General features: G+C 41.8%; 2 protein-coding genes and 1 long non-coding RNA gene across 3 annotated transcripts in view; 1 reads left to right on the forward strand and 2 right to left on the reverse strand.

The window, feature by feature from the left end:
* Nucleotides 1-20277, forward strand: part of LOC106820930 — a 35828-nt gene extending 15551 nt beyond the window's left edge. Inside the window, exons 4-7 of the mRNA XM_014825538.1 lie at nucleotides 4261-4342; nucleotides 18315-18465; nucleotides 18627-18787; nucleotides 18973-20277. Of these exons, the coding sequence (XP_014681024.1) occupies nucleotides 4261-4342; nucleotides 18315-18465; nucleotides 18627-18787; nucleotides 18973-19786 (1208 nt within the window). The 3' untranslated portion in view covers nucleotides 19787-20277. The remainder of the gene's footprint in view (nucleotides 1-4260; nucleotides 4343-18314; nucleotides 18466-18626; nucleotides 18788-18972) is intronic.
* The window catches only part of LOC106820898 (cysteine sulfinic acid decarboxylase-like), a 64416-nt gene that overhangs the window by 34802 nt on the left and 2399 nt on the right, over nucleotides 1-27215 (reverse strand). The window contains exons 5-6 of the mRNA XM_014825498.1: nucleotides 25662-25777; nucleotides 20484-20618 (exon numbers count right to left, since the gene is read on the reverse strand). Coding sequence (XP_014680984.1) covers nucleotides 20484-20618; nucleotides 25662-25777 — 251 coding nt within the window. The remainder of the gene's footprint in view (nucleotides 1-20483; nucleotides 20619-25661; nucleotides 25778-27215) is intronic.
* Nucleotides 6894-14404, reverse strand: LOC106820969. Its single transcript, XR_001395674.1, has 3 exons — nucleotides 14320-14404; nucleotides 11881-11883; nucleotides 6894-6904 (listed from the first exon to the last, which is right to left on the reverse strand). It is a non-coding gene; the product is annotated as an uncharacterized LOC106820969 (long non-coding RNA).

Raw genomic sequence — 27215 nt, forward strand, 5'->3', positions numbered from 1 at the left:
TCTGAAGACTGACGAGAGGAGGATTCATAATATCGCTGCGTGGAAATAGAGCTTCTCTATTAGACATTAGGATTACCCATATCCTCAGACATGCCAGCACATTTCAACCCTCGATATCAGGTTACGGTATGTCAACAGTAACTTAAACGATAACACACTCACATCATACTCATACAAAGGAAGGCAGGCTGATTCAGCGTCTGAATATAGCAATTATCCTAGAGTGAGTGATGTAAATGGGCCATAGCAACGTTTTTTCTTACTTGAGGACTCCCTACAGATAGTAGCTTATATATATAGTAGCTATTAGTGGGCCTGTAGAGCGCGAGCATCTCCTCGTACGCTACGCCATCTATATATTTTACGGACGCGTTGTGCCAAATTTATGATACGTCTGATCTGTGCGCACGCTGCGAGCGCGCAATATATATATATATATATATAATAATATAAATATATATATAGTATGAAAAGCAGAGAGCGAGATATATAATATAGATGGTATATCTATTTTCCCCTTGCCCGCACGAACACATTTATTCATCGACAACTAGTTTCATCCAGATGGATGATTGGATATAATAAAGGCATATCCGCTTCTCACTGGCATCGGAACAGCACTCTTGGGCTCCTTTCAGGAATTAGATGCTAACAGCAGTGCTGAGCTATCTGGTAGTAATACGCACGTTGGAACACCCGAGGGGGTTATTCCGGTTCCTGAAAGTCTGTCCTAGCTATAACTTTCAAGAGCATCACGTAACCTCTGCCAGAGTCTGCAATCTGCAAATCGCTTAGAGTTGAACGTTGTGTGACAATGCTCATCAAGCAACCTGTTACGCACTCTGTACTTGAACTGCGTTATCGTAGTGTATGGGGAGTCATTCCAAACCGACGGGCATCAACATAAATATCAATAGTAACAGAACGTATAGCTCTCTTCGATTTTAATTTCGCAAAATAATTTAGCTGTGATATCAAAGCTATATACTAGTTTGGTTGTACAGTAATGTCCAGACTGGTAATGTAATGTCGTGCTGGTATGTAGCGACAGCGCACCTAACTCTTAACTAAGTTAGTAGGTATTGTCAATAAATAATGCAGGCTATTCACCTCAGGCGGTTAGCGGCGAGTAAGAGGGCGCGATAACGCGGGATATATGAATCACAATGATGTTATTATCAGATGGCATTGCTAGCTTCGTAGAAAATTACGATTAAATATAATTAGATCAGTGTGCAAACAGTACAACTTTATGGTAAGATGAAGCTGACCACGGCACACGCGCGACTGCGGCACGCACGCACGCACACAACACCACACAACAACACACACACCACAGACCACAGCACACACACCAACACACACAACGCACGACTCGTTGATATAGATATTATATTGATAGTGAATGATGGTGTTATAATCGCGTGTTAATTTCATGCATGCTAATAGCATGAATGTATGTGAGCGACTAGTGAAAGTCTGTGACGTGGGTTCGAAATGTATTTGCAAGGTACCTTAATATATATAGGCTCCTTGCACTATTTTCTGCGGCTGATTCACGGCCATGCACCTTGTGTTTCACCAAACGCTCGCCACTGTCTGGTAGTGTCAATTCCTCACCACGTCAGAGCAAATTAATACGCGCCAATCGCAACATGGCATCGTTAATTCCCACGTGCATAATGCATTCACCGTGAAGTACATAACCCCGCAAAATCAAGCTCAATATCAAAAGGTATCTACTTTCCGCCACGATAAGCGACGTACTGCTGCAATTATTTATAGTATATAGTATTTAAGATTTATTGTTTTATTTGTTTGTTAATATAATATATATATACAAATACTAGGTTCGGCCGTGGGCCCCACGCTGGGTGTGCTCTCCACTAACGCTTTCCGTTCAACCCACACGTATTCACACATGCCAACTTCGAACTATTAAAAAGCAAGCACCAGCTAATGAAGATCGCGTAGCTAAGACGCATTAAACAACGACATTGATGAGTGTGTTAATCAAATATAGCTATAAGGCTATATAGAATAATCAGGTGGCTAATCCATACCACGTCTTAACTGGCCAGCATACAGGAGCCATGTGCTATACAGCACCAGAGGCTGTTACCAATCCTTCTCATAACACATTGTCATGTCATACCCTGTCAGTTGTCAACCTGCATTTTTACGCCTGCGGTCAAGAAAATATTGTCAGCTGAGAACTTAACAAGCACATGCTACAAAGCTAACACGCAAGCCACTCCACCTATGTTTAATGCAGAATCCAACAGTGACCTGCAAGTCAGAAATCCGTGCTAGAACGATAAAGGCCAGCGCGAGGCTTACGTTAAAAAAGGGTTCACACTAGCCGAGCTAGTCAGAAATATTTTTGTATTTTGGACCCATCCATTAAGTATTGTATCTGAATGTGTTATATCAGTGACACATAAGCCTTAACGGTATTGCCATTAGAGGTACACCTGTTGCATTTAGTATCGCTATCATTTGCTGGAATGGTCGCTAATTGGGATATTAAGTATTGATTATATAAGTCGAAAATGAATGACGAGAGGAGAGATTCATAATAGCTAGTTTTTTTTTTTTTTTTTTTTTTGTGGAAATCGAGCTTTCTCTATACATAGATTACCCTATCCTGCAGACATTACAGCAGCATGTTCAACCTCGATATCAGTTTTACGGTCTGTCAACAGTAACTAACATACACACTCACATCAGTACTATACAAGAAGCAGCTGATCAACTGTCTGAATAAGACTTACCTCAGAAGTGGAGTGATCGGTAAACTGCCCAATTGAGGCAACGTTTTTCTTTACTTGAGTACCTATACAGATAGAAGGCTTAATAGATAGTAGCTAATATGGCATGTAGAGCGGCGAGCATCTCATGTACGCTACCGGCCATCTAATGTATTTTACAGACGCGTTGGGTAATTTAGATACGTTCGATCTGTCATCGCTCGAGCAACCAATATAATATAATATATTATATAATAATAATTATATTTATTTAATTTATGAAGAGAGAGAGAGAATATAAGATGTATAGATCTATTTCCCTGCCTCCGCACGCATCACATTTATTCCTCTGAACAACTACGTGCATCCAGATGTGAGATTGGATATAAAAAGCATATCCCTGTCTCCTGATGCGGACTCAGCACCTTGCCCTTCAGGATAGACACCAGCATGGCGAGCTATCTTGTAGTATACGTAATAAAGTGGAACACCCTGAGGTTAATCCGGTTCTGCTGATCTGTCCTCGCTATAGCTTCAAGAGTGGCACGTACGCTCTTGCAGAGTCTGGCAACCCTCATCGCTTAGAGTTTGACGTTTGTGGTGACAATCGCATCAAGCAACCTGTTAGCACCTTGTACTTGAACTCGTCTATGCGTAGTGTATTGGTGGAGTCATCCAAAACGTACCATCATCAAACACTTATCAAGCAATGTAACAGAACGTCGTAGCTCTCTTCGATTTTGAATTTCGCAAATAATTTAGCTGTGATATCAAAGCATAATAACTAGTTTTCGTTGTAATCACGTTTTCGTTGAGTTTCGCTTGTGTTCAGACGTATGTAAGTATGCTGTGCCGTGTGTCATTGTGTTATGCTGTGTGTTTAGGAGGTGAGTGGTGTTGTGTGTGTTTGTTGTGTGTGTGTGTTGTGTTGTGTTGTTGTGTTTGGTATGAGTGGTGCCCAGGTGACACCATCTGGACACCAGCATTGGAGAGATGCACCGACAAGTACTTTGCGGTTAACGACGAGTGCAGATACGAGGCTCCACCCACTCCAGCACCTGCTCCAGAGAATATTGACCCAGGTACAAACAATATGGTGCTTATAGTTACCTCCGCCAAGGGGTTGGCAGGAGGTTATGTTTTCACCGGCGTGTGTTTGTTCGTTTGTGTGTTTGTTCGTTTGTGGGTTTGTGCGTTTGTGGGTTTGTAACACCGTTCTTTGTGTACAGTCTAACTAAAAAGGTTATGGACGGATTGTCATAAAATTTTCGGGATAGGTCAGAAATGGGCTAACTTAGAATTGATTACATTTTGGTGGTCATCAAATCATTTAATTAATTAATTAAATTTTTTGCAGTGAGAGAATTCAGCTGCCATGGCGGAGGTCTGCGCTCTCCGAGTGCTCTAGTTACAAATGTTTTCAATCGTAATCGCAAGAAAAATTTATCTGCAAAATTCTAGCGCTAGATAGGGGTGTTTCGTAACCCATAGCCGAATTCACATTTTCTAGCTGCGTGCTACGACCCAAGAAACATGTGCAACGGAGTTATTGATTGCAACAATGGAGAGGATGAGGAGGGCTGTGCTCCGATCTGTGACCCTAACACCTGCAGACTGCCAGGTTGCAAGTGCAGTGGCCCCGAGGCTCCAGGAAACCTGCTCCCTAGTGAGATCCCACAGCTGGTTATGATTGGCTGGGATGGTGCCCTGAGAGTGGAGGACTACAACCATCTTCTCCAGCAGGTAAGCACGGGTAGAAGTAGATAGGACATGGCTGTATTATGCACATAAACACCAAAAATTTTCACGTCAACTGAGCATTTTTTGCTTAATCTATTAGCATTTTTCATTTTAGATTTTGAAGAAGATAAATGCCCAGAGAAGGAGAGAGCCACGAACGAATCCCAATGGTTGCCCGCTAACCGCAACTTTCTTCACAAGCCATCAGTTCACTGATTACGCAGCAGTCCAGTCGATGTACGCCGAGGGAAATGAGATCGCCTCATTCTCTATCACGTAAGTAATGCTGTCAAATGTGCTAGAGTCCACCAATTATGTTAAATACTAAATACGTATTGAATGTATTACTTTATTATATATTTCACAACGTTATACAACAAAACGTTATTCTTACACCCATGTTTTTAATGGTTACACAGTAAGCAGCTGCCATCAGAGTATGGCCGCAGCGACTTCAGTATGCGAACTCTCTGACTGAGATGCCGGACAGCGCGCCATGTTCAAACGAGGATTCTCTGGCAATCCCGCGCCAGTGCCATCAAGGGCAGTGCGATTTGCTTACTGCAACCACAGGAAGCGATTCGTTAACGCTGCATATAAGGATGATGGATTCACATGGGATTCTTCTGACCAACCGACAAAGATTAAATCCTCCCTGTGGCTATACACTTCGATGTACGCATCCACTGCGTGGCTGCGCCATCCCTCCATGCCCAACTTACCTCCATGCTCGTGGAATTGTGGCGAGGTTCCCCCGTTGTTGACTGTTCGTATACCAACGACACGCCTGTGCGCCAAGCGTTGACAGTTGCGTAATTATCCCACCGACAAGGGCACGAGGCTCTTGAGCTCTTGCAGTACCAACTTTGTGAAGCGCCATTAACAGACCAACAAGGCTCCTCCCCATCAACCCTCCGCTGCCAGAGGTCACTCAACAATGGCTTACTACAAATGGAGGCTCTCCAGCAGTTCTTGATGAGATCCCAAGAAAATCGCGATGTCTATTCGTGACTACAGCCAGCTGATCGAGTACATGAAGAATCCAGTCAAGCTTCTGATGTAGGAAGATCTGATGCGGTTCAAGTGCGACTTTGCTAACCGCACCCCACTGGGTGCGCCCATCCCAACCTGTGTGTGGCTACTTCAACATCAGCCTACGCCGCCAATGACGAGGAGCACCAGGGAGACCGTTTCTTTCCAGACCTGTTGCTGAATTCGCAGCGGTATACCCAATGGGCTGGACAACCCACTAGGAGAAGCATAAATCAAATTACGCCTTCCATAATTTGGGGTCATGATAACATGTTTTTAACACATCGTTGTTGATTTGCAATTGTGAAGTCCTTGATATTAGGAATACTTGCATTGCTCTTTTACCTTTAGCTCAACGTGGTAAACATCATTACGCTTAGTGTTCTTCTTAATATATGTGAGTTGTGTGCGAGCATTAGCGGCCTGTAATATATTTTGGACATTTTTTCTTACCTAGAGGACACGAACCTGGTTCTTATCAGACAGATAGTGTATTCCTGCAAAGAATATATATATCAATCAGCATCCAATCCTGCGTAGTGTCAACACTACTACTACAATCTTGAGAATAGCAGTTAGTCATACGCTTCAAAGAAGCTCTTCCTCAAGCTTATACTGTGTGATCTTATATGGAATGTGATCAATCTGCTGTAAATAAATTTTTTATTAATAATTCGATGAAAAAACATAGAACTGCTTCTTTAATTCGAAATGAGAACTTTCTTGTTGGAGCATGTTTGCAGATTACACACACGCGTATGTTTACTGCATCGAGACGTCTTGGTGCACTATTTTATTAACTTGAATGACAACTGGTTAAAACACACACTATATCTAGAGTCACGTATGCCACGAAAACTGCATTTAAGGTAGAGCAAAGAATACGACCTTCAACGTGGTAAACAGATTCGGCTAACAAGCGGCATATATTGCTATTCAATGCATACTCATCGCGTGCATATCGACACGAGAACTAGTTCTGCTAAAGCCATCACGCTGACTCATGTTCACGAACGTGTAATTTGGTTATTTCTCACAGCCATTAGAAAATTTACACCATTCAGTAGGATCAAGAAGCATGCTGAGTGCATACGTCCGATCCACACTCACGGTATACAACTCTAACGAGTTCGTACAATAAATAATGAGCCGTGGACTATTCGCAAGTCACGTTCATAGTTCGCTGCATAGAAACATCAACATGGATGTTCTCTGCGGAAGTCTCTCAGCCAGCGCTGCGTAGAAACATCAACCCTGGAATATTGTCCTGTGCAAACGTTTTATATAGCTAGCGATGTGTAGAAACATGAACACAGATTAGCGGTCTGAGGAATTCGTTTTAGGTAGGTCGTGGTATAGAAACATCACACACAAAGCAGAGTCTTATGCCAATCTAGTAGTTAGCTCTGTATAGAAACATTCATTTAGAATGAGCGCTTAGTGCAATCTGTAACCAAGATTTGTATATAGAGTCAACACAGAACAGTGACATGTGACAATCTTTATGTTTAGACCTGTAGAGAAATGATCAACATAGAATAGTGAGTGACCTGTGACAATCTATTAAATAGCTCAGTATAGAAACATCACACGCATCGACATCGTGGACAATCTATTATATAGCTCTGGAAAGAAAAAACATTAAACATATCTTTGCGCACTGAGGCAATCTATTTACTAGCTTCATGGAGAAAGATTTTATAGAATAGTGAGTGACCTGCGACAATCTATTATATAGCTCTGTAAAGAAACATTAACATATCTTTGTGCACTGCGGCAATCTATTTACTGGCTTCATGGAGAAAGATTTTATAGAATAGTGAGTGACCTGTGACAATCTATTAAATAGCTCAGTATAGAAACATCACCACGCAATCGACATCGTGACAATCTATTAAATAGCTCAGTATAGAAACATCACCACGCAATCGACATCGTGACAATCTATTATATAGCTCTGTAAAGAAACATTAACATATCTTTGTGCACTGCGGCAATCTATTTACTAGCGTCGTGGAAAAACATTAACATGGAATAGTGGAACTTGAAAGTTAGCTTTGCATAGAAACATTAACACACAATTGTGACCTATGAAAATCTATGAGTTAGCTTTGCGTAGAAACATGGGCATGGATTATTGGCCTGTGATAGCCTATTAGCTTGCTCCGTATAGAATATAAAAATATCAACACAGAATCGTGGCCTATGCCAATCTATTAGCTGGATATGTATAGAAAAATCAATAAGGAATATATATATATATATATATATATATATTTATTTATTTATTTATATATATTGAACCGCGCAAATCTATAACTGTACACACGCCCGCGTTGGTGCCGATACCGTACCAACAATCATACTACTATTATTACTTATTATTACGTAACTACCAATTATTAAGTACATAAAGGTAACGTCGGCACGTCATTGTAATTCGACTTCGGAGATGTTTGTGCAAAAATAAAAATGCGCACGTGCGTGAATCTACTATGAGAAATAGCTCGAACAAAGCCCCGAGGCTGAGGCCCCGCTAGTAGTACTATGGCTAATATCTTTACGCTTCAGTACGTACACGATATGTGCTCGCGATAAGTTGTTGCACGCATTGCGTAATCTTATTTGCGAATCTGCAGTCGTCTGCGCAGCAGAATTGTTTGCTACACGTGAGGCAGCTGCTGTCGGAAAAGCGAGCCTAGCCTGTTCAAGGTACCCGGCGATGCGTCATTCGTTCGTGACTTTCTTTCGTGGGCAACGCCTCATCTTTCCACGAAACACTCCCCCGCCGATGATTCGTTAATGACAGAGCGCGAGCGAGCGCACGGGTGGACTCGGTGTAATCTCATTCCGATGCGGTGCTAGGCGTTGCGACGACAACTTCTAGAGTAGCCGCAGGTTTTCAGTATACGGATTTATAACGCGCGTGGGCCTCTACCACGCGCCGAGCGCAATGGCGCGAAAAACACGATCACCGTGCTCGAATGGTTAGCTCACTGCGCTGCGCTGCTGCGATAGTTCAGACACGCACCGCCTTGTATCGGGAGGAACACCTAGCGCTACATTCCGTTACGCCTAGAGCGCATCGTAAGCAACCGCAGCCGTGCATGCGAACTTTCAATTTTCCCCATTCTCGCATCTTCTCCGATGTAGGCCAGTCAGGCCTGCAAGAACGAATCCTCCGCGATCTGAACGATGCGCGTTGAGACGTATGCACAAGCAGCCTACGCGGGGCATTAGACGCAAACACTTTTCCCCATTGGCCCTCGTAACCTATAAAACGATAGCTGAATACGTGATGCCTTGCATGGGCTCCTGCATGAGAGCCATTAGCGGTGAGATGCGCGGTGTGAGATCAGAGCGGCAGGGTAGAGCACTCACAGCGGGAGCCGGCTGCGTCCACCACTACGAAAAATTCCCACGTATCAAAAAACTAGCGTGTCAATTCGTGTCCCTCACCTGCACGATTAAGATGAACGATCGATCCGATCAAGGTATTTCGGACATGGACATGCGCACACCGACACGCATACACACACACACATACAGACACGCGTACACACACACATACAGACACGCGTACACACACACACAGACGCGCGTACACACACAGACACTCGTACACATAAAGACACACACACGCACGCACACGGACAGAAGAACACATGCATGCACGCACGCACACGCACACGCACAAGCGCACGCACACACACACAAACAAATATTTTCTCTCTCGATATCTCTGTCTCTTAAACACGCGCGCACTCACACGCACAGTCACGCGCATTGACACGCGTACGCACATATACTCACCCACGTATGCACGCACGCACACACATTTGCTGGAAAGCACATGCACATCGACCAAAGCACAGGACACGTACGCTAGCAAGCGCACACACGCCTGAAATATGAGCAGTTTATATCCATAACACTTTACACAGAAAGCTCCGTATTGATTATCATCCGTCAATATTGTACTACCAACTTATTTTAAAATGCAAACCAAAAAAAGAGATGAACCGCTATATGATAGGCAAAAATGGAAAAAATTCTACATTTATAGAGACATTGATCCAGCCGTTTATTTTTCGAAATAAAACGTTCGCGCGTGAGAAACCTTCATCGCAGATCTGTGCTCGAAACATTCTTTGCTCACGTCATGTCGAAACCTGAAACTTAAAAACTTAAATAAATTAAATTTACAGACGCGTGGGCGTCTGTATTTGCAGTGTCTAAACGATTCAGGCGGATCTCGCTTAGAACTGCGAAGTTGTTTCTGCGAAAGTTCGCTTCTGCGAAAGTTGCGCCTACCTATTATAGTAGTCTACTCAATGCATGATTCTCTAACGATCTAATCGCTCGCAAACTGAACCGTAACAGTTTGACGAGCCCATTCGCTGCGCGAGCATACCATACCATACCATACCATTCCATACCATTCCATACCATACCATACCATACCATACCATATACCATACCATATACCATACCATACCATACCATACCATACCATACCATACCATACCATACCATACCATACCATACCATATACCATACCATACCATACCATACCATACCATACCATACCATACCATACCATACCATACCATACCATACCATACCATACCATACCATACCATACACACAACACAACACAACACAACACAACACAACACAACACAACACAACTCAACCCTTCCTAAAACAACACAGCATAACACAATGGACAACACGGCACAGCACTACATTACATTACCAGTCTGAACACAACGAAAACTACAACGAAACTGATTACAACGAAAACTAGTATATTATAGCTTTGATATCACAGCTAAATTATTTTGCGAAATTCAAATCGAAGAAGAGCTATACGTTCTGTTACATTATGATAATTTATGATGATGGTACGTTTGGAATGACTCCACCAATACACATACGATAAACGAGTTCAAGTACAGAGTGCTAACAGGTTGCTTGATGCGATTGTCACCACAAACGTCAAACTCTAAAGCGATTGCAGGTTGCAGACTCTGCAAGAGGTACGTGCATGCACTCTTGAAAGCTATAGCTAGGACAGACTCAGAGAAACCGGAATAACCCCCTCAGGGTGTTCCAACGTACGTATACTACCCAGATAAGCTCAGCACTGCTGGTGATCTAATCCTGAAGGGAGCAAGAGTGCTGATTCCCGATGCCATGAGAAGGGATATGCTTTATTATATCCAATCATCACATCTGGATGAAAGTAGTTGTCAGAGGAATAAATGTGATGCGTGCGGGGCAGGGGGAAAATAGATATATACCATCTATATCTCTCTCTCTCTCTTCATATATAAATAAATATATATATATATATATATATATATATATTATATATATATTGGTGCTCGAGCGATGGACAGATCAGAACGTATCATAAATTACACAACGCCGTCTGTAAAAATACTATAGATGGCGTAAGCGTACGATGAGATGCTCGCGCTCTACATGCACTATATAGCTACTATATATATAAGCTTCTATCTGTAAGGAGTACTCAAAGTAAAGAAAAAACGTTGCTCATGGGCATTTACCATCACTCACTCTGAGGATAATTCTATATTCAGACAGTTGATTCAGCTGCTTCCTTTGTAATAGTACTGATGTGAGTGTGTATCGTTAAGTTACTGTTGACATACCGTAAACCTGATATCGAGGTTGAACATGTGCTGTATGTCTGAGGATAGGGTAATCCTAATGTAATAGAGAAAGCTCATTTCCACAGTAGCATATTATGAATCTCTCCTCTCGTCCATTCATTCAGACTTAATAATCAATACTTAATATCCCAAATTAGCGACCATTCCAGCAAATGATAGCGATACTAAATGCAAACAGGTGATAACCTATAATGGCTGAATACCGTTAAGGCTATGTGTCACGATATAAACACATTCAGAGACACTACTTAATGAATGTCACAAAATACAAAAATAATTTCTGGCTGTGGTAGTGTGAACCCTTTTTTAAACGTAAGCTCAGGCTGGCCTTTATTCGTTCACCTAGCACGGATTTCTGACTTGCAGGTCATCTGTTGGATTCTGCTTAACATAGGTGACGTGCTTGCTTGTTAGCATTTGTAGCATGTGCTTGTTAAGTCGTCAGCTGACAATATTTTCTTGAACGCAGGCGTAAAAATGAGGGTTGGAACAACTGACAGGGTATGACATGACAATGTGTTATGAGAAGAGAATTTGGTAACAGCCTCTGGTGCTGTATAGCACATGGCTGCCCTGTATGGCCTGGCAGTTATAGACGTGGTGGATTAGCCACCTGAACTATATCTATATAGCTATATAGCTATATTTGACTTAACACACTATCAATGTGTTGTTTAATGTCGGTCTTAGTACGGATCTTCATACTGAGTGCTTGCTTTTTAATAGTTCGAAGTTTGCCATGTGTGAAATACGTGTGGTTGAACGGAAGCGTTAGTGGAGAGCACACCACCAGCCGTGGGGCCCACGGCGAAACCTAGTAATTGTATATATATATATATATAAACAAACAAATAAAAAACAAATAATCATTAAATACTATACATACTAATAAATAATTGCAGCAAGTACGTCCGCTTATCCGTGGCGGAAAGTAGATACCTTTATATAGCTGATTTTGGGGGTTATGGTACTTCACGGTGAATGCATTATGCACGTGGGAATTACACATGCCCATGTTGCGATTGGCGCGTATTTAATTTGCTCTGACGTGTTGGAGGAAATGAACACTACCAGAGTGGGCGAGCGTTTGGTGAAACACAAGGTGATGGCCGTGAAATCAGCGCAGAAAATATTGCCAACGAAGCCTATATATATAAGGTCCTTGCAAATACATTTCGAACCCACGTACACAGACTTTCACATACGTACGCTCACATACATTCATGTATTAGCATGCATGAAAATTAACACGCGATATAACACCATCAATATCACTATCAATAATAATATCTATATCAACGAGTGTGCGTGTGTGTGTGTGTGTGTGTGTGTGTGTGTGTGTGTGTGTGTGTGTGTGTGTGTGTGAGCATACGCGGGCCATAAGTTGTAGGTAAGTTATGCGATCGTTGACACACGTTCACACACGTTACTTGTAAGTTACTCATAAGTCGAAATACGTCGAGATAATGTCTAGCGTACCAAAAACTTATTTCTAACTTATGAGTAACGTGCTTTGAACCTATGTGCAACGCATATGGACGTATGTAGACGTATTTGACGTGTTCCGGACGACCACAGAACTTACTGAACGTGTTTCTAACTTACAGCTACCGTATCATGGCGTATTGGCATCGTTTAGGAGAATTGGTATATAAAAATGATATTGGCATGTTGATACTGCGACGGAGATGTTGATACTGCGATGTCTAGTGCGGTTATGATTTGAATCGTCGAGCGGCAGCCTTTTTATAGGCTACGACACGTGATCGTCGGCGATACGCTACCGCGCGCTATGCATAAGTTAGACTATCGTTGGGCATAAGTTGTGAACGCCGGCAACCCGCTAAGCATTCGTTGGTATAAGTTATCTATAAGTTATCGAAACGTTCTGTATACGTTACTAATACGTTAAGTATACGTCCAACTCGTTATGAATACGCTATGTATACGCCCAAAATTGAAAAAAAAACATCGATAGTTCAGCGTATGCCAGCGTTTTAGAGAAATTTTGATACGTCCGGCATACGCTGGATAAATCGTCAAGGTGTGACAGAGCCATTATTTTAAAGAAGAGTTTTTAATAAAGACCGATGAAAGTCGTTATCAATTTAGCTTGTTTCAAAATGTATACTAGACAGGTCATTACACAACACTGAAGTATCTTGTGTTTGAATACAACCGAAAATAAGGTCCCAAACATTCACATGCGGGTGTGTCAATGTTAGATCTAGGCATCCCGCTTAACGCTTTCGCGAAATATTGGGTGGCAAATCTTATGTCAGTTATCCGAGAAATTAGTTGAAATTGGTTTTCTGTCGTTGCCATGCTTGTGACGGTCAAAGTAACGAAGTGGAACACGTTTTAATAACACCGAGATGAACATTTCGTTCCAACTTCGCACACACAATGTATTGCACCGATGCCGACCATCGGGTGTGAACCGTCGTTCGGTTTGTGAACAAATTACACTTTATAATGTGAAATGATGTCTACTCGACATTTCTTTTCAAACTGCAGAAGATGTACTGCAGTTTCCTAATCATCATATTAAATATCTATTAGCTCTACGTCGATACTCTTCTAAATTTAGTTCGTAGCGGTGCCCCCGATTTCATAATGCTATAGGGAAACAGAAGAACCAGCTATTGGCGATATCTTACTGAAGTCCCGCTAACAAATTCACCAATGCAAATAAAAAATGAAAAGTAAACATTTTCAATTCTGTAACCTATAAAACGATACACGCATACCAACCAGTAGTAGGATTCGCCGTAACGAGCTCAGCCTAGATACGCGTCAGCTATAGATTGTTATCGAAGCGTGAACGAAAGTTATTATCTGATGCTCGACATTAAATTCTCAGTGTAGTAACATGCTACCGCATACTAAAAAATCGGCTGGCTCTCGGAAAATGCGAATTATGAAAGCAAACAGGGCGGACTAGAACTTGTGCATGCGCGCGCGAGTTAATGCTCGCCCAAGGCGCGCTCAAGCCTTTTTCTTATCAGTCGCGGATTCATGGTTTCTTTCATGCTGATAATGCAAACCCACCAAAGTTCATTGTAGAATTGCAAACATATATAAGAAGAATATACTCGGGATATCGTCAGTCTGATTGCAGCCTCCGAAGTAGCAACATGAAGGTCCTCATCATTGCGCTATGCGCTCTCGTGTATATGGGTAAGTAGTTATTCATTTATAACTTGGTAGCATTGCTTGGTAGTGTGCCAGCGCTATATGGCGAGCGATTAATGCAGCCGTACTCGCAAATACTTTCCTATTGAATGCACAATAAATTCTAAAACATACACACACTATCCATTTATAAGTTAATACCGCATATTATACAATCAATAGAGTTACGAACACCATGACTAATTGTTGCATATTAATTATGATATACAACAGCCGCGGCCAGTCCATACTAATATACTAATATAACTACTAATATACTAATATACTAATATACTAATATAACTACTAATATACTAATATACTAATATAACTACTAATATACTAATATACTAATATAACTACTAATATACTAAAATACTAGTATAACTACATCACGGCATCACGGCGAGCGACGGCAGGCACGACTTGTCCCCCGATCACACTCATTAGCATTTACAGAGCATGTCGGCTTGCATCAGTAACGGTTGATGTTACTTGCATTCCTGACATGACAACACAAGTCCGCGGCTGCCAGGCGTGATACGTTTGCGTGTTGCTAATGATTGTCGCGCTCGCAGCACTAGAAATTCGACAGGCAGACAGACAGACAGAGATATACGCTAGATGCAACGATATTCACAGCAAGCAAAATCGCTATTTAATACGTGCAAATGTTCACGTGTGTGATCGGGGAATAGGCCAACGCGTTATGCTATATGAATTGAGGTCTGCGAGTTAAATCTTGTATAGTGTATAAATGTTATTGATATCATAGCGATCAAATGCTTTCCATCACAAATCTCGCATTTGTTCGCTGACCCGCAAAATACCACGTGTATGCGCGACCCGCGTTCGATGGTGTAATGTGAACGGTTCATGTGAACTAAATGAGAAAGAAAGTGCAAGCCTTGGTCACATCCCGCGATGACCATTGCCGCTAAGCGGCTAACGTGACGAGTACCGACAGACTTAGATGCCTCGATAACAGTGCAGCGACAGGACGATTGTATCTTTAACTGTGCGAGGTCAAAAAACATGCTAAAGCCTAAATTATGCAGGCGCGCATATTTCAAACATCATGAAGTTTGTGATGGCCCTGTTATTACACCTTGACGATTTAGCCAGCGTATGCCGGACGTATAAAAAAATTGGTGAATACGCTGGCGTACGTCGAATAAGTTATGAGTAAGCTTTGTATAAGTTAAGTTAAGAGTAAGTTAGGAGCACGCTGAAGCACGCTGGTATACGTCGTAGTACGGCGAGGTCGTCGAAAAAATTTGAGCATGTTCAAAATTTTCCGACGTATGCCAGCGTATGCCCATACGTCCCGCATACGCGGGCCATAAGTTGTAGGTAAGTTATGCGATCGTTGACACACGTTCACACACGTTACTTGTAAGTTACTCATAAGTCGAAATACGTCGAGATAATGTCTAGCGTACCAAAAACTTATTTCTAACTTATGAGTAACGTGCTTTGAACCTATGTGCAACGCATATGGACGTATGTAGACGTATTTGACGTGTTCCGGACGACCACAGAACTTACTGAACGTGTTTCTAACTTACAGCTACCGTATCATGGCGTATTGGCATCGTTTAGGAGAATTGGTATATAAAAATGATATTGGCATGTTGATACTGCGACGGAGATGTTGATACTGCGATGTCTAGTGCGGTTATGATTTGAATCGTCGAGCGGCAGCCTTTTTATAGGCTACGACACGTGATCGTCGGCGATACGCTACCGCGCGCTATGCATAAGTTAGGCTGATCGATTGAGGATAAGTTGTGACAACGCCGGCAACCGCTAGCTTCGTTAGGTTGGTTACACGTTATCTTATAAGTTATGGCGGGTTTGGTTGAGTCGTTACTATATACGTTAAGTATACGATCCAACTCGCTTATGGAATACGGCTATGTATCCGCCAAATTGGATGATAGCTTCAGGCGTATGCCAGGTACGTGACGCTGGATAATCGTCAAGGGGTTGTGACAGAGCCATGAGTTAATAAAGACGATGAAAGTCCGTTATCAATTTAGGCTTGTTTTCACAAATGTCCTATACTAGACAGGTCATTACACAACACTGAGTATCTGTGTTTTTTGAATACAACCCGAAATAAGTTCAAACTCACATCGCGGGCTGTGTCAAATGTTAGATCTAGGTCCCGCTTAACGCTTTTTTCTGCGAAAACTATTGCTGGTGGCCAATCTTATGTCAGTTATCGAGAATTAGTATGTGGTTTTCTGACTTCGGGTTTGTGTTATGCTTGGTGCACGTCAATTACAGAAGTGAACACGTTTTAATAACAACGAGAATGAACATTTCGTTCCAAACTTCGCCAACAATAGCCTATCTGCACGATGCCGCATCGGGTTGTGGGTGTGAACAAATTACACTTCTATAATGTGAATGATGTCTATCGCATTTTCTTTTTCTTATAACTGGCAGAACGCAATGTACTGGCGTTTACTAATCATCAGATTAAATAATCTTAGCTCTTACGTCGATACTCTTCTAGGGTGTGTGTGTGTGTGGCGGTGCCCCGATTCACTATGCCTTATAGGGCAAAACAGAATGAAAACCAGCTGATTGGCGATAATCTTACTGAATGTCCCGCTAAGCAATTCACAATGCCAAATTAAAACTGAAAGTAAACATTATCTTCATTCTGTAACTATAAAACGATACACGCATAACAACCCGTTAGTAGGGATATCGCACAGTAACGAGCTCAGCCTTAGATACGCGTCAGCTATGGCATTGTTATCGAAGGTGAACGCAAAGTCTTTTATCTGATGCTCGACCATTATAATTCAGCTGTCAGTAACATGCTACCCGGCCATACTAAAAAATCGGCTGGCTCTACGGAAAATGGAATTATGCAAGCAAAACAGGGAGGACTAGATTGTGCAATGCCGCGCGCGAAGTTAATGGCTCGCCCAGGCGCGCTTCAAAGCCTTTTTCTTCATCAGCGATGTCGCGGATTCTGGTTTCTTCATGCGCTGATATGACAAAACCACCAAAGTTCATTGGTGTAGAATTGCAAAACACGTATATAAGCGAGAATATACTCAGAGACAGATATCGGTCAGTTGAATTGCAGCCTCCGACAGTAGCAACGATTGAGAGTCCTTCATCTTCGCTATGCGTCTCGTGTATTATGGCTGTAAGTAGTTATTATTTATAACTTTCAGGCTAGCATTGCTTTCGTTAGTGTTGCCACGCGCTATATGGCCGAGGCATCTATGAGCCGCTCACTCGCAAATCACTTTCCATATTGTTGAAATGCACAACTATAATTCTAAAACTTTACACACACTATCATTTTTAATAAGTTACATACCGCATATTATCAAATTCAATAGAGTTACGGAACACCATGACTAATTGGTTGCATATTTTATGATATAAAACAGCCCGGCGCCAGTCCGCTGGAAAAGCGTACTCGGGAGTACCGATAAGGCAAAGAGGATGACCTGCCAACCTGAGATCGGCCGGCCTAAGAACTTCTCTACCGATGCCGCCGATTGCCAGGTGTTCTACATCTGCGATCACGGATGGCCGAAGATCCGTCGTTGCCCAGGTGACACCATCTGGACACCAGCATTGGAGAGATGCACCGACAAGTACTTTGCGGTTAACGACGAGTGCAGATACGAGGCTCCACCCACACCAGCACCTGTGGAAATCGCTCCAGAAGATCTTGACCCAGGTACAATAAATTTAGTGTCTAGTTGCGAATGTTTTCAATCGTAATCGCAAGATATTTTTATCCGCGAGTTTCTAGTGCCGGTATTTTGCATCTATAGCCGAATATAAATTTTCTAGCTGCGTGCTACGACCCAAGAAACATGTGCAATGTTGCAATCAATAACTCCGGTGGAGAGGATGAGGAGGGTTGTGCTCCGATCTGTGACCCTAACGCCTGCAGACTGCCAGACTGCAAGTGCAGTAGCCCAGACGCTCCAGGAAACCTCCAGTCAAATGAGATTCCACAGCTGGTTATGATTGGATGGGATGGTGCTCTGAGAGTAGAGGACTACAACCATCTTCTCCAGCAGGTAATGTCAATGAAATCTCGGAATATGTTACGATGGTATGAGTAAGATCACGAGCGTATTAAGAAGAGCCTTCTTAATACGCTTTTGGTAAAATGCAATAATCTAACTTGTTCTTCCAATTATCTCGCTAGTAGAACTTATCCTAAAATTACTGCTTGTAGATCCTCAAGAAGGTGAATGCCCAGAGACAAAGAGAACCGCGAAGGAACCCCAATGGTTGCCCGTTAACCGCAACTTTCTTCACAAGCCATCAGTTCACTGATTACGCAGCAGTCCAGTCGATGTACGCCGAGGGAAATGAGATCGCCTCATTCTCTATCACGTAAGTAATGCTTTCTTGCTGTTAGATATTTCCGACTGCGGCAGTATTTCGTTTTAATGTAATGTATATATGTAAAATTTAGATTTTCAACAACATCTCAAAATACTCATTCAAGACTTACGTGATTATATCATATATTCATGTTGATCAAAACATTCTTACACCATGTTTTTATGGTTACACAGTAAGCAGCTGCCATCAGAGTACTGGGCCCAGGCTTCAGATGCCGAACTCTCTGCTGAGTATGCCGGACAGCGCGCCATGTTCAACAGGTTCTCTGGCATCCCAGCCAGCGCCATCAAGGGAGTGCGATCTGCTTACCTGCAGACCAAGGGAAGCGACTTTGTTAACCTCATTAAGGATGATGGATTCACATGGGATTCTTCCTACCCTACCGACAAGATTGATCCTCCCCTGTGGCCATACACCTTCGATTACCAGTCCACTGGTGGCTGCGCCATCCCTCCATGCCCAACTTCGTCTATCTCTCGAATGTGGGAAGTTCCCCTCGTTGATTGGTATGACACCAACGACACGCTGTGCGCCAACGTTGACAGTTGTTATTATCCCAACGACAAGGCAGAGGCTCTTCAGCTCCTGCGTACCAACTTTGACCGCCATTACAAGACCAACAAGGCTCCCTTCCCCATCAACCTCCGTGCCAGGTGGTTCCTCAACAATGGCTACTACAACATGGAGGCTCTCCAGCAGTTCCTTGATGAGATCCAGGAAAATCGCGATGTCTACTTCGTGACATACAGCCAGCTGATCGAGTACATGAAGAACCCAGTCAAGCTTGCTGATGTAGGAAGATCTGAGGCGTTCACGTGCGACTTTGCTGGCCGCACCCCACTGTGCGCCCATCCCAACCTGTGTGGCTACTTCAACATCAGCTACGCGCCCAATGATGAGGAGCACCAGGGAGACCGTTTCTTCCAGACCTGTGTTGAGTGCCCAGCTGTGTACCCATGGGTGGACAACCCACTAGGAGAAGCATAAGAGGATTTATAAATCCAGTGCCACATCCCTGCTGACCACTTGAGCTTGAATATCACTTGAGATCCGGGTGTTTTTTTCTCTAATAACTATCGTGATTATATAGGTATAAATACACTAACTAGCCAACTGCGCTTATCAACACCAAAGAACTATTATTCAATGCCAACACGACAGTGGCACAATGTTTACCAAGATTAGGTTTCTCGTGTGCTCTCAGTTGTAGCAGCAGCTTCATTCCTTTTACCAGAGCGAAGTTTGAATCATTAGGATTAGCATAAGGATGCAGAACCAAGATATGGACTGCATTGCATTAGGGTAAACCCCTAGGGAAAATTAACATAAAATTTCGCACGCATAGTTTTTACTTAGGTGAATTTCGTTTGCATGTAGCACTGCATGGCTATAGTAGGTTGTGATATGAGTGAATACTGTAAATAATGTATTTATACCTAACGCATTGCATGCTAAAATATAATAGGATTGAATTGAAACTTTACTTCCAGTGTATAATTCTACCACACTACATAATGTACAAACTTAATCCACGCTACATAACTTCGAATAGTTAGTCACCTGACTTCCTGACTACCTGACATAACAACCTAAATTGTTTGACGTTAGAAGGCAACACGGTACATACATACATCAGTGCACACCTATAGATATCCTATGCACACACGACTGGGTTAGTACTCACCCTGGTCTTAGCTTCAGTGATAGCTTGATCAAGCGCGGCTGGAAGCATTCTCCCCACATCATCTGTTGCCATTTTGATGACGTTATTTGTGCCAAGTCCTAGCAAAGAGGCACCCTTCATTAACGAATAATGGCCCTGAAATAGACAAATAACATAACTTGCATTGCATAAACCTGCATTCAAAGTTATCAAAACACTATTTAATAGTAAATATAAACAAAATGATATAACGCAAGCACGCAGGCCAAGTTTATCATAAAAGATGCGGTGGTCGTAAGCACTGAGTAAAGAAATAGGAAACGGAATAGCACGAGAGAGGCAGCAAACTGACAGAAAAGTATGAAATAGCAGCGAAGGGAACAGGGTGCAAGGAAAAATCAACAACATGCACAATTACCTGGTTTATTATTCACGAAATATTATCAAATTATAACATATTAAAGGAACAGTAGCCTCTAGGTTCTAGGGTTATTTTCAGCTAATTTAGGTTATAGTTGCGCTACATAAAAAGTTTCATGGTTCAATCACCATTAAAAATATTTTTAACAAATGTTTTAAAACCAACGACTACAGTTTGATTACAACGACGGTGGCGCCACTCAAAGCGCACGATCTGAGAAGTTGCGCAAAACCACTTTCCAGCCAAGGGCTACAGACCGAGGGTATTTCTTATTTATTCATTTAAAAGCAAAAGGATTGTAATATCTTATATACGACATATAGTTTCAGTTATAATATGGATAAATTTGCCCTAAAATGAATATCGTTCGGTTAAATAGCATTTAGGTATAAATATAATTGTACTTTTGTGATTAGCCCTCGGTCATTTACCTGCAAAATAAAAATGCAAATACGCAACTTTTTCAGGGTGGCAGCACGGTCGCGGGTGTCATGGCGCCGTTCAAATTTCGTAGCGTTGATGTGTAAATAATTAATTAAGTATCTGGTGACAAATACATGTGGGTATAGACGATTTGTTATACAGTAAGTGCAGTTGTATGCAGTAAAATCCTAGAGGCTACTGTCCCTTTAAGTGGACGTGAAATGAACGGGTGGGTGGGCGATCGAATAGATGATCACAATGACATGCGATCTACGGACCAACTACGTCAGCGCCAGAGATAGAAAACCATGCAGCCACAATGGAAATAATAGAATCTTTGGCATATACAGACGTTTGAATTATCGTTTTATTTCACAGTGGAATACGCTGCAATCCTGCATGAAACGAAGCAATTTTTCGAGCTATACTTCCCGCCCGCCCTTTTCGGCAGAATCATAAAAGAATATCTGAGTTTAGGAAATTAGGTTTTCATATTATGATGCATATTCATATATTTCTTCTGTTAGTAAAATGTGCATTTTGCCTTCCAATGTGCAGATTCAGCAGATGACTTTCTAATTTCCCAATTTGTTTTAGCTTAGTAGGATCGCTATGGTTGCTAATAACAATGCGATTTCCTTCCAGAGCTACCAGGGACATATAATAAGATTCGTTGCTAACAATTACAACAATAACTCCTTACAAATAAGTTACTCTTGTTTATTTGCAACTTTCGCTAGTTTTCCTTCCTCTCTTATTAGAAAATCCCTGCATACAGGATTGTTTTACTTTACTAATACGTGAAATAATCCGAGCAGCGACCCCCTGATCTTCTAATTAATGCTATAAACAATTCCATAATGTAACCGATGTCGCGCAAGATGGCGTTACTTCAAATTCATGTCCAAAGCACGCCGTTTACGGGCGCATCTGCGATAGCGTGTAGTAATTTATACACAAAGATAACGCAGCTACCGTACACTGTTTTTATACACGTGTCAGTGTTGCGGCGTGTTAATGTCTAGATTAGATGAGGTTTCTTCTGCTTGCCAACCGGAACGCTGGGAGCAGCAAGCAGCAGGTTATCATTGATATGCGCCCGTGGTGGCTACGGGAAGGACGTCACTATGCATACATCACTACTGGAATTGCGATCTATCGAAATTACCTCTGATGGTTTACGGGAACGTCATTAGCATGGTCACAAGTGGAAAATTGTTTCCAGCTGTGGAACCTCCGCAACCGTTCACAGTTATAATTCTTCGCGTCATAAAAAAAACGTTTCCTATGTTTGTGGCAATATGCTGCATTATGACGTACTGTTCTGCTTTTTACATGTACGATAGATGCATAGACGACTAAAAATCATATAATTATTGTTAGATTGGTTTGGCGGATTAATTTGTTGCGTATGTGCTAACGCCTTATAAATATTTTTATAAATTTGTGCCGTGCCACGTCTGACCAGCTATTTAAGAATACTAACGACTGGTAAAATTCACTAGCATGCGGAGATACCTACTATTTATTGTAACGATCATAGTGCCTTCCTGGTACGCATTCGTACATAAAATACACAGTTTGACGCAATATAACATAAACTAGGTAGTAATAACATGTTAAGAATAGTTTTAATGTGTTATATTATACAATGATTTATAAAACCAACATTTCAACAGGTTTATGGCATTTTATGGTTATACTAGAAAAGCAGGAGAACAATTTCTGCAAAACCGTCCATCTCTCACATGCACGTATGAGCAAAATACGAGCCGGCCCCACTTACGCTGAGAGGGTCTATGACCCCCCCCCCAGGGTACTGCCGGAACGTACCCTGGTACTATCTAATATGCCGGACCGTACCTCGCCTACTCCACTAACGAGTCTAGGGAGTCGCCTACGCCTACTCCCTAACCCTAACCCTAACCATATTAGATAGTTACCAGGGTACGTTCCGGTATACCGGACCGTACTCAGGGTACGTTCCGGCAGTACCCTGGGGGACATAGACCCTATGAGCCGCACTTACGCACTGTATCCGCTTCCAGTAAAAACAGGTCATCTTTGCTTGCTTTAGCCTAATGTTTATTAAGGCTTCAATTTCATCGCGAACGCATTTCATGATTAATAACGTGCGCGCATTCGTTGCTGTCAGAGCGGATCGTCTCTGTGACTCACTGCAGCTAGCTATTTTTTATGCATGCTAGCAAGTATGTGTTATTATCATAGATAATAGGTTATAGACACATAGATAACACATGCTAGACACACGATAGACACATAGATAATAGACACATAGATAGTATGTGTTATTATCTACTCTTGATGCTAGCAATACAACTAGACCAAAATCATTATGGTGTCGAGCGCAATGTCACACCGCGCATTCCTTCTTGCTTTCCGTTCGGTTTATCGATTACCTAGTTAGAAATTTCTTGATAGATGTAGGTATATGTCGGCTGATATTAAAGGTGATGCCCGGAATATGTGTGTGAGAGTGGGGGTGAGGAGGTGAGAACATAATATTGGTAGAACATGGCCTTTCATAAACTTGTGTGCGTACGCGCGTGCGTTTGCATGAGTTTGTGTGTGTGCGTGCGCGTTTGCGTGCGTATGTGTGTGTATGTGCGCGTGCGCGCGTGTGTGTTCGTGCGTGTGTGCGTGTGTGCGTACGTACGCCTGTGCGTGTACGTGAGCGTGTGCTTGAGCGTATGTGTACGTGTGCGGGCGTGCGCGTGTGTGTGTGCGTGTGCGTATGTGCGTATGTGTGTGTGCGTGTGCGTGTGCGTATGTGCGTGTGTGCGTGTGCATGTGCGTGTGCGTGTGCGTGTCACGGACCTTAAGCGCATGCGTAACTATTCCTAACATATCGCCTCGATCATACCAATGTGTGGTATGGGTGCGCGAGTGCAAAGCTGAAGCAAGAGAATTTTCCGATATCAGGTTTTCGTAATCATGGACGTTTGGCCGCCGAATTATGACAAAAAAACATGCGAAACTCATACAGCAACTCAATTAATTTTTATTGGTTTTTCCATAATAATGTCATTGCTGTCTTTCACACTGCATGGATCGATAGTTTTACCTAAGGGCCGGCAGGGTTCGCTTAAGTAACGTCAGACATCTTTAGCTAACAAAGAGCAATGATCTGCAGGGGCGGATCCAGGGGGGGGGGTGCAGGAGGTGCCCCCTCCCTCTTCCCACGCAAAGTGCCCTTTTTGCAAAAGTTGCCAAACGGTATGTTTTGCCGCTAGGCCTGTATCTGACAAGTATTTCACTCAGTCGGACCCAATCAAGCCCTTGTTTTTCTTAGAATATATATATTGGTCGAGCCCAGAAGTCGGGCCATACCATGCTCAAATTCAAAACGGAAAATCTAGGTCCAAAACTAACCGCTGCCTTTCTTAAAATGATGTTAGCAATACAGTGGCGGCGCCATGCAGCATGGCGCCACTGTACGGTCGCCTGTATAGATGCACTGGATGAGTTACATTATATTGCCAAATGCACGCATTTCAATCAGCTACGCCAAAAGCTCACATAAATTACTTATGGACCGAAAACCCATATATATGTGAAATTAATGAATTTAAAGAGTAAACAAAATTTTGAGGGCTTTGCCCCCCCCCTTGCAGTGCCTTTTTACAAAGGTTGCACCCCCTCCTTCCTAAAATCCTGGATCCGCCCCTGATCTGTGCAAAACACAAGGGACAAACGTGCGCGCGTGCGCAGTGCGCACCACGTTTAAGGAAAAATATTCGAAATTTGTTTATCCATAATAGCTGTCTTTTGAATGATTGTTTGATGTTTGACCAAGTTGGAATAACTAAATTTTAAGACCGAAATATTCTTAGTAGTTAAATACCCAATTAGATAAAATAAACATCAATTAATGGATTACTAATCATTTCCAATATGAATACTGCATAGAAAATGTAACTTGATGATGAAAATTTTAACATTTGAATAAGATCCCAACATTCTCGGTATTGCTTTTATCCAAAACAGTTGAATTAGTAAGGTTAACAAGAGCGGCTATTTATAAGGAATGTAAATCACTCACTATGTGGCCTAAACGCTGATGTTTGTTGTATGTACTTAAGCCGATTCTATTTCAATATGAATCTTATATATGAATAATATAATAGGGTAAATTATGACAATAACCCTCGCAACATCTTAATATCTTACAAATATAGAAAATTTGAAATGTTCCAAATACAAACGTCAGAACTAAGTGCAGAAAAAAAATTGGAGTACTTTAATTTTTAGAAAATATTGATTCGATGATCACAAAAGCATTTTAGGATGGTGAAGATGTGCATTTCATGATAAATGAATATTGGATTGCTTACCTGATCAGAGGTATAAACGAGCATTTGAGGTAACCCTTGCATGCCCATCGTTTTCACATTGGGAAACTTCTTGAATCTAGCCAAATGCAGGCCATACATATTGGATATAGAACCGCCTGTAAAAAATCGGACAGCATATCACCGCAAATTATTAATGAGCAATGATCTATTGATTAGTGATACTAAAATATTTAATATTGATAATCACATGGCGTGGGAAATGTGTGTACACTCGCGCACGCGCGAGCATGTATGCATGGTTGATGAATCCCTGTGTGCCTTGAAACGTGAAGTGCAATTGGCTGTAGAGATATCGAACAGAACACGCATTCCTATTTACGAAACATCTGAATTTACAGTCCTGCTTACAAATTCATTCAGAAATCATACATTTAATATACATACATAATACATTTAGTTCTATGCTGAATCAACAGAGACGCCCGATGATATATTAGCAGAGTGCTAAGGGGTGGGGTGGGGGAATCACAGCTACGTGAACAGCAAGCCAAAACAAACTCGATCGATTGAACTCGATATTTCTAAAACGCCGGAAACAAATGAAGTCAATCTAAAAGTGGTTGCACGCAGTAGCCGGCCTACGTCATACGATACAATCGATCGAAGCAATTAAACCCGCGACATATAAATAGGACTGTACGAGAATCACATCTGTAGGCCTATACAGTAGAACGTGTGCGCTCGTAGATATGTCTGGCGTGAGCGGTGTGTGATCGAGTGTGAGTGGGGAAGGAAAAGCAAAGTATACGTCTAGCGCTATCTGTGTGTATGCGTACATTACAAATTGGCCGTTGTAGAGTAATCACATAGTACTTAACGCTCAACAAATGCTCACCGAATGCGAATGAATGAGCCGTGGAGCGAATATAAATTGCTATAAATATATACAGGGTGCGAAATTAACGGGAGTCCGGAGACAAATACTCCCTGATTTACTGTCGGACTAGCTCCCTGATTTGACATATGCAGGAGTCCGTGTAACTCCCTAAAAATTCTGCGATGCTGACTAGTTCGTTACGGAGCACGGCCTAGCGGAATTACCATATATTTTTCAGCTAATGTCCGAAGAAAATTTGGCAGACATAATATGCATAAATATACATATACATATAATATATATATATATATTATAATATATAAATATATATTAATATAATATTATAATATATAAATATATATAATATAATATATCTACTATATATACTTTTATATATATATATATATTGCCCATCAGAGAGCGATATTTATTTTTAATATTAAATATACTTTACAATATATATATAATTATGCCCATCAGACTGACATTTTATTCTATATACCTCTATATAAATATATATATAATATTAATATAAATCTATATCTATATATATATTATCAAGAGTAGGATAATAACACATTGTTTATTATCTACTGTAGATATACTATAAATATGCCCATCAGAGACAGCAGACTGGAAATGCCAAGGAAACCGCAAGAGCATGCGCCTGCTCGTCGTACGGTCAGCGGCTAAGCAGACAACAAACTGACGCTGTT

Source organism: Priapulus caudatus, unplaced genomic scaffold, assembly GCF_000485595.1.
Source record: "Priapulus caudatus unplaced genomic scaffold, Priapulus_caudatus-5.0.1 Scaffold3, whole genome shotgun sequence".
NCBI classification, from domain to species: Eukaryota; Metazoa; Priapulida; class Priapulimorpha; order Priapulimorphida; family Priapulidae; genus Priapulus; species Priapulus caudatus.